The sequence below is a fragment of the Macrosteles quadrilineatus genome, unplaced genomic scaffold (genome assembly GCF_028750875.1).
Source record: "Macrosteles quadrilineatus isolate MER2022 unplaced genomic scaffold, UCM_ALF_1.0 Scaffold_2__2_contigs__length_208266976, whole genome shotgun sequence".
NCBI lineage: Eukaryota > Metazoa > Arthropoda > Insecta > Hemiptera > Cicadellidae > Macrosteles > Macrosteles quadrilineatus.
In genome coordinates this window covers 139338643-139350251 of record NW_026542595.1, presented here as the reverse complement: position 1 = coordinate 139350251, position 11609 = coordinate 139338643, and the positions used below count along the sequence as shown (strand labels likewise).

Sequence of the window (11609 nt, the reverse complement as noted above, 5' to 3'; positions counted from 1 at the left end):
AGTGTTGAATATAAATCTTTGATAAGTGATTCAAACATTTTAAAACACATTTATATTTTGATAATAATGTTATTATAATGAAAGTTTAACTCACGCAATATTTCTTTAGTTGACAATCAATGTTGAATTAAATAACTATAATTAGTTGATAATAAAATAAAGCATACTGAGGTATTATTTATACAAAGATCAAAGTTTTATTTATATTTTGAGCTGACATTGAAGAATAAAAGCCAAGAGGGTTGGGTACACGAGTCCATGAAACTTCCTTTGGAGTAAAAAGCTCTATTTCTTTTTACTGCAAGGTATAAAATACTTTCAGTTTATTTGACAAGAATTGTATTTTATTGCTCTCTATCTTATCTTCTCCATTTACTTCTCTTCAACCTAGGGTTTTGTGTAGAATTTATACAAAATGAAACACTTTAATAACACGGTATTAGTAGCTTCTTCATAATATGCGACAAATATTCATGTAAATTATTAATTCCTTATTATAATAAATTATAAACTAATAATAATTTATTCCTTTAAGTAAATATCATGCATATTATATTTTTTGGCATGCTAAAACCTTTCTATATTATTTACCAATGTAGCCGGTATATTTTCAAATATTATTGGTACAAGAGGTAAATAATACTTATTACGTCGAGGACTATTTATATTTGATAAATAAAATAACAGCTCCAAAATCTAAGTTCAGTAAGTTAATGTTGGAAACTAACCTCGTTTGTGAAAATGCATGTGCGAAAAGCTAACAATTTACGGTTTGTTATTGATAGCAAAAAAAAGATAAAGCCACTTAAAATTCCATTGAAATAAGCTCATTGATACGTCAAGTTAATATGAAGTCGCCACATGCAGGGCCGATTGCTAAATTATTGTTTGTGATATTGAATTTGTGTGTTTCAATTTATTTTTGTTTTAGAACACCGTGAAAGTTTGATTCACTAACTAAAAATGTAAGTAATTCGACAGAAAGATTAAGGTAGGCCTACTGGTTTTCTAAAACAAGTAAACCTAATAATTTGATATTGAAATTATTGTATGATGTGCAAGGTTATTTTTGTTTCCGTAGTACTTTAATTTATAAGAAAAACTTACTTCATGTAAATAATAAATGAGATACACCTTAGGGTACGTTAGAAATATTTCACACTCTTCTTCAAAATGGATGTCAATTTGATAAAACTATAATCGATTGAACTTTTGACAAATAATTGCCTGATTAATATTACTTTAAATTGAAGTATACCAAACTATTGAGTTAACTTTAACTAATTTAAAATATTGTAAGACATAATTTTACATAAACTAATAATACATGTTCATTCGACATACCTTCTAATTTATAATGTAAATAATTTAACATGAAAACACTTTTAACTCATTAAATATATGAAAAAAACACACGGAACACTGGTTAGATACCAAAATATAAACTTCAAATATTTAGAAAGTTTATGAAACTAAATATTATTTTTTATTATTTTGTTAAATCTAGTGTGATTTTGTTTGAGCTAGAGCATTTTTTCCATTTAGAATAGCTAAATACCCATAAGTTTGGTCAAGTTGGTAAAAGATTGCACTTATCTAGGAGATATGAAGGGCGTACTTTAATAATTTAAACATTAATTTTTTTTTAACTTTACTAAATAATAACTTTGTTATACCATACAATATTTACTTTGTGTAAGACTAAAAAGTGCATTAATTTGTTGATAAAAAATATTAGTATTAGACTGTATGATATTACAGTATTATCACAATAGCAGTACTATAAACTGTACGGTTAATGGCAATGAGAACATTTAATAAAAGAGAATAATAAAGAAGAGAAACTAAAAAAATAATATGTTCAAATTCTGCTCTTCGAATATATTCTGTTGGTATTTTGGATCAAGCCTTGATTAGCTTATTTTTTCATATTACAGTTGATTGTTCTGTTAGTTAGTAATAACAGGAAAATGCAGGATTTTTTCCCAGAAAGCTACGGAAGCTAGGGTAGGTTATTTTATGTATGTTAAAATTTGGTGTTTTAAATACTGCTATATGTTTCTGAGTTAAGCTAACATTACCTAACCTTAATAGTTTATGTCAGAATTTGTGTTTCGATCCTAACCTAGCCTAACTTTCTTTCTTATTTATTTTTTTTCTTGAATTTTCCTGTTACCACTAACCAACAGAGAACTCAACTGTAATACGACAAAATTTGAAGTCGACCTAGTCTTGGCTCTGAATTACCGATGTAGGTCTACCCGTTAAAGGCTTGAGGTACTTTCTTATATACCAAAACGTCGTGAATACTTAGTTTTTCTGATCGTCAAGGAAAGTTTCCTACAATCCCAAATAACTCAAGTGTTACATTGTGTTATAGAAGACAGAATGCCTTGGGATGAAGGTCACGCGGAGAATGATCCACCCACGTGGCATCGTCACCCTCTCAACAAGTACATCCGGAAACGTACCGGAGGACCTCTCCCGGGGTACATGAAACGATGGGAGTGGCAGGCGGAGGGCCACCAAGGCCTTCAGAGGCTGAACAATCTCGCTCCGCCATACATGGGGTTTCCACCGGCCTCCATGGCCAACCATGTGCACTTCACCCACACTGCCACCGAGGAGTGCGAGGGCCATGAAACTTGTGCCTACTTAATCAAGGACCTTCAGGATAAGCACATGAAGGAACAAGGGGAGCCGGATATACGATACAGGTGAGTGGAGAGAGTTGGGTAGATGTTCTGGAGTAGCCGAAGATGGAAGTTGGAGGAAGTAGGAATAAGTGAAATGAGGCTAGTGGGTGAAACAGAAGAAGTGGAGGTGATAGTTGGAGAATGTAGCGAGTATGTGACACAAGAATAAACTAGTCGTAAAAGAAATTAGTCCATTCACAACATTTGGGATGTGAGAGGGGAAATTTATCTGGGCCTCCTAACATTATTATTTTATGTTTCATCTGATTGATGGTTGTTTAAATGTAGTGTAAGGTGGAGAGTATGGAATCGTTTCCCCTAGAACCATATACACTTTATGAACGAATCGGAGTATAAGAACACCCGAAAAAACATATTTACAGTACTTATCTAGTTTGACAAAATGTGGAGTTAACTTAAAAATGTGAAAATATAATATAACGTAACCAAAATAAAATTACCTTTACAAAGGATAATAATTGGATTGGGGAAAGAAATAGCTCAAAAGAGGAAACGAAAAATAACAGCATGCATAACATGCTGTCTCATATCAAAATAGTTATTGCGTCAGACAACTTTGCATTGACACAGGCATCAAAGAGTCGTCCAATGTACTTGTGCTATCCTCTTAGCTACTGCGTTTGACTCCAGATTGGTCGAATTTCACTAATTATGGAAAATAATCATGTTACGAGGTTTCTGAGATTTTCCGTGATTACAACATCGTATATGTGCTGATACAGTGTGTACAAAGCAAGACTTCTGTCTAGAAATCACGGGTTCAATTATTGCTAATGGATTTAAGCTGATACTGATTTTGTGGGTCCACTTGTCCAGGGAAAAAGAACAAATTTATTTATTGGAGAATACCGTCTTCAAATATCCATTCGATTGTTTAGTTTTTTAATTCCTATCTCTACCTATTAAATATACGGAGAAAGTATTGTTTTCTTCAGAGTTTTTGAGTTTACGTTTTGGGTCAAAATATCTGTTTTATGTCTTCCTGAACCCCAAAAAAGTATTTTTCGAAGGGATGTCTCTGTGAGTGTGTGTTGTTTCACTCTTTTGAAATTTCGATATTTAGGGGGTTATCCCTATTAAACCCATAAAAGAACGGAAAATTACATTTTCACAAAATTAATTACAATGAAATTAATTAAAATTTAATACATATATGGTCCTAAGATTTCGAAACAAAATTGTACAAACCTCAGTGCAGTAAAATTATGGTTCAAAGGTTATTGCAGTTCTTGTGATTTTACCTACCCTATGAAATATCATAGTTGCCCCCACACCTTGTCCATTAAAAGCGGGTTTTGTACGTTAATTAGAATAATTATATGCCAGTTTGCTGATATAATTTATTATATTACCCTTTGCGGATGAAACAAGGGTTCGAAACTTCTGACAACAATGTTGTTTACAGCAAAACTGTTAGTATACACAACAGGAACTGGGTGTAGTGCTGTGTAATGATCGATTCAGGTTCTTGTTATTTTTTTTTTTTCATAAGCTGTTTTACCATTTTCAGTCTCATGATAGATTTTACTCTACTTGGTATTGAATTGTTACAGTATATTTCTCTTTGTTTTGAACAGTTTCATGATCAGTAAGGATGACCGGATTTTCGAAGGCAGAGGCTGGGATGGTATGTGTAACATAGCAGAACCTTTCACAACCTTTTACACTGCATCACTAGAGATCGCCCTAATAGGAAACTACTCCAGTGAGTACAGTTCAGTATTGTTTATTACCATGACAAAAAGGTAAACAACAGCTGGTCTTGGGGTTAAAGTGCGGAAATTCTATTCTTGCTGTACCAATTGAAATTCCACCAATCATCATGTGATAATCATGTTATGATGGGACCCAGTGGTTCAGAGCCCAGATTTACAGCTTAAGCTGTAATTACCACAGCGAAATTTACAGGTAGACTCCCATACCTATGAAATAGCAAAACGATATTACAAGCAGGCATTCAAAAATAATGTATAAAAGAGTTACTATCAATAATGTGCAGATTTTCTGTAATCAAACTTAACCCTATAGAATAAAAATGCATGTCAATTTGTTAAAATGTATAGTCTATTATCTGTTAAGTGGAAAGGTAAAGTAATATTCGATACTATTAAAACCAATGAATATTCAAAATAATTGTAAACAAATGAGTTATAATAAACAAAATATGTAATACATGTAGTTTTCCTAATGTGTCCATGGAGACTAAATCGATAAAGCATTTTTATAAGTTTCAAAATTGTAACTTTAAAATATTGTTCATGAATATTTTAATTTGATGAATAATACAGTAACCTTTCATGCACATACATACAAATGTTTTTCGGTGATCGCATCAGGGCAGCTTAGTAAGGTCTATATATATTTACATTAGATTTTGTATATTTTACTTCGTATACTATTCAATAACCTTTAAATGTTTTACAGAATCAAAACCTCCAAAACCAATGATAAAGACGTTGAAACGGCTCATTGAGTGGGGAATCGTCAACAAGAAGCTTCATTGCTGTTACGATAAAACATATGATTACGACCTTCACAATATGTATTTTGGACCCAGTTATCCAAAAAATTGCTAGCTGATCTTTTATGTGATACTATGGTGAAATATGCATGTAATTTTGCACTGTATTCTTTATGGTGTAAAAGGTACGATGATTATAAATTATGTTTATGCATAAGGTCACCAGTGCAGAAAGCAACATCATAAGAACATAACATAAAAAAAATAGTTGTGGCGAATAATCGTCGTAAATGTGAGAAAATACTTTCACAACGTGATAATTTATATGCCAATTCAAATATTGTGTAAGACTATATTTATTTTAATTTTTGTGACTTTAATATAGCCCCCAAAAATAGGATCTTCAACGTATTTTGCATTTGAGGGTTATAATAAAATGGATTTAAGACAATCTGTGTATTTGTATACCTAAAACAGTTTCCATAGATGTTTTCAATATGTGATAGTTTTTCCATAAAATGTTTGCAGGAATTTAAAGATAACAAGTAATAAAACTAACAGTTTATTACTGAATCATCTAATTTACACAAGATATAATGGTTCAGATTTTAGGTATAGAAAATAAACGGGTATACAAATGATGGAAGGGTTAAAGTTTATCTAACAATATTTGTTTGAATAGATGCACTATCAAACGGTTATTCGTGGTTGATATCGTTCATAAGATTAGCCTAGTCATATACCATGAGTGTGAGGAAGACATCTAGTTTATTCTTCTGTAAACATAAAAAATTACTGTGAGTATTAAAATATTTGTATGGCATAGAAATAATTTAATAGAAATCTACAAAATCCCTCGTTGCATATAGGCCTACATAATTTCGAATTCAAGCTAAAATCAAATACTTAGTATTAACCGCGCTTTATTAAACATAAACCAATTTAAAAATGACTAGGCCTATAGGCTACAGTGTACATCACATAGAAGAAACCTGTATTATATGAAACATCCGTTATAAGTCATTGCAAGGTTCTGGACTACATTTCAAACGATTAATTAAAAACGAATTTCGAAATAAAGTAAATAATGTTAAGACTATTTACAAACGATTAAATATTTGTGTTTCGTTAACTCATATGAAACCAGAACTATTGCGAATATTTTTATAAATTAAAATTACATGTTTAACATTGTGTACTGTTCTCTAAAGATATCTTGCTGATCAAAATAAATCACCTATGTTGTAACTTAAAAATAAGTTTAAAACCCAATACACATTTATCTCTAAAATTGAATAATTTAGTATTAAATGGTGTTTAAAATATTGAGAATATTATACAGTTTTTTATTTAGTAAAGAAGGGAAGTTGCAGTGGCAGAAGATCTTCGTTATGTATTTTAAACACTATTTCCTTAACACTTTTGGGATTTTTCTTTATTTGTCATACTATTTTTCTTCTTATACTCTTTCCTTACACGTGGCACAAATTCCCTTTCGTAATAAATATAAAATAAGGTTAAATATAAAATATCTATTTTTTTGGATTCACGCCACATGTCAGTAATTTTACAAATGAAATCAAGATGTCACATGATTCTGCAGAATATAATTTTCACAAAACTTAATTTCAGGGGTAACGTTTGGATTTTATAGATTCAGTAGCTTGGATGATAGTTTAAACATAAATGTATTGAAAGAGACGAAGAACTAACAATTCAACACTATTATATATGTTATGTTTAAGATAGATACATAAATATTCAACGGCCTTTGGATTCAAGAACGTTGTTATAAGGTTTATTGCGGACTCAACACAATGGTAAAAATAAACATTTGTTTTGCCATTGTGGTGGAAAGTGTCCGCAATAAACCTTTAAACAACATCCACTCACCATCACCAACAATGAACTTGAAAAATGACTTTTTAGAAGTTTCAGAAACGTCTTTCCTTAAATATTGTCTTCAATTGCATATCCGAATAATTATCTTCTCTGTTAATCTCTTTCATCCATAAAAATGAACCCAGTACTTAAATTAATCACATGTGCTTATATTAACCCTAGGGGTGGCTGAAATGCCCTTTGAATACTTCAAGGACGGCCGGGCTCCACGCTGGCACACACACCCTCTCAAGAGAAACCGCCAGCCTCCTGGCGAACCTCTACCCATGGTAACCCGGGAGGAGTGGATGGCCCATAGGACCTACGTCCGGGAGGATGACGACGTCCGGGTGTTCAAGGGCCCGGTTGGGACGGTCCGGAAGACATATACAGATACATGGGAATGCGAGAACCCGGCAGAGTGTAAAAGACTGGTGTACGAACTGCAGGCTATGCATTTGACCAAGTACAGCTTTGATATTATGTGGAAGTAAGTGAAAGTTGTATTATTGACATAATATTTAGTATATTTAAGATCAATGTGTAGGCTTAGTTAGTTTATTACAAGAATAGATTTGGTGACAAGGGTTTCTATAAATAAGAGAGCAACAAAAATATATTTTTTACTTTAGAGTTTTTCAGCTCTTGTACCAGATTTGATATAAGTTACATTTATAGTTTCATTTTACGATCCATGGCTGCATCTATTTAAAACATGACGATATGGGAATAGTATTTGACAGTCCCTGTGTGTTAACTACATCCAACTAAGTACACATTATCTTCAAGTAGCATCCTCATCCTGCTGATAGATATGTAATTTGATTCGACGTGTGCTTTGTTTCTTACTATGTGATAATTGTCTGATGTTTTATTGAATAATAATATGCTGAACACAGATATATATCCTAAAACATCCAATATAGTCAATGCTTAAAACTATCTTCAGCTTATTACAAAGGTCAGATTTGTAGGTAGTCCACGGGTATAGGAGTAGGGATTGGACCCAAATCTAAATTGAAATGGGAGTATAAATAAAACTCAACCTTAAACTGCCACTATACACTTATAATATCTGCAAACAAAACAGCAGTTAAAATTTGGCAAGTCAAGCATTAGGATTTTCAGACTTAGATCGTAGCTTAAAGAGTTTCTTTCCTTCAGAAAAAGTTGACCTTGACGGGTTGGGTTTCATTAAATGTACAGATGCGTACACTATGCTAACATATTAAATGCATTCTCAAACTGTTATGTTTAGTTTCATGGTCGCCCCTGATGGATCCATCTACGAGGGCCGAGGCTGGAAGTACGACGCTGAAAGACCAGAGAAGTATCGTCCCTTGAATGGAGACTGTGTGGACATTGCCTACATAGGCAACTACATTGGTGAGTTCTGGAAATAAATTGTTAAGTTTTAGAAAAAATTTATTAGTTCTGAAACCACATTGGTTAGTCATGAAACTACGTTTGTTAGTTCTGGAGCTAAGTTGGTGAGCCTGGAACTACCTTGGTAAAATGTCGTGGTACTATATTGGTAAGTAGTTCTGAAATCAAACTTGACGAGGATAAGAACAATGTTGGGGAGTTCTGTTTCTAAACGAGTATGGTCTGTTGATAGAAAATAGAGAAGACCTCAGATTGTGAGGGGCTCATACAAATATTTTCTACTTGAATAAATTATTTGCTACGGTTACTTTATATTGGTCTTTCAATATGGTATCTATAAGTCAATTCTTAAACCCGTTTGTATTATATGGGATATTTCCCAGCACACCAAGACACACAAGCTCCGTGCACATTTATTTACTTAACAGCCGTTCCCGTGTAATGCAGTTCCATTTTTCTTCCTAAATTCCTGATTTGCAATGACCCCTCTTTTGTTCTACCTACACGTTCGGATTTCGGTGTCCCCTTTCCACGTTTACATCCTGTCAATCACAATGGCTTTTGCCATGAAAATGTCGCAATCATTTGGACCTAGTATGGAGTTTTGGGAAGTCTGTTCCACGCTAGAGGCTTGTTTTCTAGAATGTAAAAATAACGTAACAAAAAGATGCATTATGTTTCAGCCAAGCCTGTTCCAGACGTTATGAAGGAGGCCATGGACAGACTGGTGGATTGGGGAGTGGCCAATGGGAAGATCCACTGTTGCCATGACGTCATTCCTCATACCGACCCCCTGTTTCCCTTACCCAAGCACTATGACGAGGAGCACAAGTTTTGGGACCCCAATCAGCCCATGCCTAAGGAAATCACTAGTATAGAGGAGTTATTGAAGGAAATGAATTAAATAGTTATAACTTAAGATATTTTTTTAGCTATGGAGGTTCATTATTGAAGGCTATTTTTGGTTTTTACGACTCGCAAGAAGGTGAAAATTAAATAAAGGTATTTCCATGAAATAGACTGAATAGAAAAACTTCAGACTGGGGGAATACTGCTGCGTAGTGGGTTTTAAGGACATGATGCTATTTGAATTAGAGTTACAGTTTAGGATTAAGTTTTTGAACATATAGGTTGGTACGATTTGGTGTATGAAATCAACCACAAACGGTGAAACTAGACTAAGTGTTATTTTTAGACTTGTCTCCGAAACAAATTCTATAAACTCCAATGTAAGTTGGTCACTGAGATTAGTGGGTTAAATGATAGTTTTACAGCTATGTTCAATCGGAATTTTTGTATACATGTGTAAGAAAATGTTATTACTTAAATACTACCTTTAAGACTTAACACTTTTAACCGTATATTGAGGTTTTAAGGCTACTCTGCTAAAATTAGTAAGCCAAAAGGGGAATGGATTTATATCTAAAACGGTTTATTGGTACCTATCTAAAAAAAAAAAACAAAGACCCATTTTCATTTACTCACCTATCAACATGTCAGCCCTTAAAACAAAGAAATATAAAAACCTCGATGTGAAGTACAATTGAAATTGAAGACTTTATGTTCTAGTCGTGACAGCTTTGGAAAAGTGTCTCTTCTAAAATAAATAGTCATTACCATAGAAGTGATCTAGTTTAGTTAGTGACGAATGAACATCTGGCATATCACTTATTTTTTAGATATTATTTGGCATCATGTTATTTTGTACCATGATGAATTTGAGCACATACTGACATGCTGACCGGATGGTGTGCTCCATCCTCAGCACGAAACAACTGAAGTTGTTGAAAACACATTCCTTAGTTGTTGTGTGGCTTGTTGACCTGCTGCATGACCCACTGAGTGTTGCTTCTTTGTAAGCCCGACTATTTACCCGAGTGGATTTCTCTTCGCGATAAGGTTTCATGGTGGGCGGCTTCACCTCTCAGGAGTTTCCCTAGAGCTTGCTAGGTAGAGATTTTCCTACTTTGGAACCTCATTGTACAATGATCTACCCGACGTCCTTAAGTTTGTTGCATCTAGCAGTTAATTTAAAGAAAAACTTAGAGAGCTGATTTTAAAAAATATATAAGGACATTCTAAGTGATAATAGCCATATACTAGCATAGGATAGTTCGATGTATACTAAGTCATACTATACATAGTATGTACTATGTACTAAGTTGTTCTGAAAAGCTGGTGTACCTGAGAAACGCTTATTAAGACAAACTTATTATTTATTATTCTTTGCCATCCTTCACCAATAGCTATATTAAATTATGTATTGGAAACATACAAGTTTTAACATTATATGTTTGTCTAAATGGATCCTAAATTGTGTCTATAATAGTTATTACCTATTTGTTACTGGGTAAGGTAGAATAAGGTAATATCGTTATAAACTACTTAAAAATAAAAATATTTTGGGTTCAATATTTCACAAAAGAACCACCAAATCTCTAACCAGTAACGGTTTATTCTAAACAAAATAATGGAGGCTACTTTTTCCATTCGAATTTAATTTCCAAAACTATTGCTAATTTTTACACACTCAACCACCTACGTGTTCTATTTTTACCAAATCATTTACGAACTTCTACATTACAACACCAAAATAGATCCCCAGTCAACATTAACACACAGATTCCGTGTTAGCTACTAATTCTATTCCACCGGGAAATTACTGCAGCTCACACAATATCTATAACCCTACTACCTACCTCAACTACTATGGCCAATATAACTTGCTATCGTGTTGTCAAACGGCTACCTAGTTTGCTCGTTTACCACCTTCTGAGTGATGTTGAAATTTTTGTTCGATAGATTTTGAAGATGAAATAGTTAGAATTTTTAGAAAGTGAAGAGGGACAGAAGATGTTGTTGAAAATCATGAACTATAAATTAATGTAGGGCACATGATTTATTATGAGTAAATTCTGTTAAAGTATCACTATATCACTATTTTGTTATCTGTGTACATTACATACAAATACATTCCCCAGACTTTTTAAGGGCTGTAAAATAAGCCAGTTTGTTTTATTACATGGACCAATCAAACTTACTCCACAAGAATAAACATTATGGAATAAAATATTGATGCTCAAATCAAAGAGTCAATTTCAAAAACTATTTTGTCATGGAACTGATTGATGCGAACAGTTGATCAAGTCCGTGGATTAACATTA

General features: G+C 33.0%; 2 protein-coding genes across 3 annotated transcripts; both read left to right on the top strand.

Moving 5' to 3' along the window:
* Nucleotides 1-848: 848 nt before the first annotated feature.
* LOC128988163 (peptidoglycan-recognition protein LF-like) lies at nt 849-5336 on the top strand. Its single transcript, XM_054409397.1, has 4 exons — nt 849-965; nt 2381-2717; nt 4295-4422; nt 5142-5336. The coding sequence occupies exons 2-4, from the start codon at nt 2389-2391 to the stop codon at nt 5291-5293; spliced, it is 609 nt and encodes a 202-aa protein (XP_054265372.1). The 5' UTR covers nt 849-965; nt 2381-2388; the 3' UTR covers nt 5294-5336.
* A 543-nt stretch (nt 5337-5879) lies between these two features.
* LOC128987495 (peptidoglycan-recognition protein SB2-like) lies at nt 5880-9977 on the top strand. 2 transcript variants are annotated; one of them, XM_054408371.1, is made up of 4 exons: nt 5880-5975; nt 7243-7549; nt 8318-8445; nt 9129-9977. In XM_054408371.1, exons 2-4 carry the CDS (start codon nt 7254-7256, stop codon nt 9347-9349), a joined length of 645 nt encoding a protein of 214 aa, XP_054264346.1. In that variant the 5' UTR covers nt 5880-5975; nt 7243-7253; the 3' UTR covers nt 9350-9977. The 2 variants fall into 2 exon arrangements, with proteins under 2 accessions (XP_054264346.1, XP_054264345.1); XM_054408370.1 differs by lacking the exon at nt 5880-5975 and adding an exon at nt 6764-6812.
* Nucleotides 9978-11609: the final 1632 nt, after the last annotated feature.

What these genes read in the sequence shown, in the direction of transcription:
- LOC128987495 (XM_054408370.1), top strand. Translation starts at nt 6,770, where the DNA reads ATGATTCTGCAGAATATAATTTTCACAAAACTTAATTTCAGGG. An exon ending in CACAAAACTTAATTTCAGGG is followed by an intron (nt 6,813 to 7,242) that starts GTAACGTTTGGA and finishes TATTAACCCTAG; the next exon opens with GGGTGGCTGAAATGCCCTTT. An exon ending in CTACATAGGCAACTACATTG is followed by an intron (nt 8,446 to 9,128) that starts GTGAGTTCTGGA and finishes ATTATGTTTCAG; the next exon opens with CCAAGCCTGTTCCAGACGTT.
- LOC128988163 (XM_054409397.1), top strand. Translation starts at nt 2,389, where the DNA reads ATGCCTTGGGATGAAGGTCACGCGGAGAATGATCCACCCACGTGGCAT. An exon ending in GAGCCGGATATACGATACAG is followed by an intron (nt 2,718 to 4,294) that starts GTGAGTGGAGAG and finishes TGTTTTGAACAG; the next exon opens with TTTCATGATCAGTAAGGATG. An exon ending in CCTAATAGGAAACTACTCCA is followed by an intron (nt 4,423 to 5,141) that starts GTGAGTACAGTT and finishes AATGTTTTACAG; the next exon opens with AATCAAAACCTCCAAAACCA.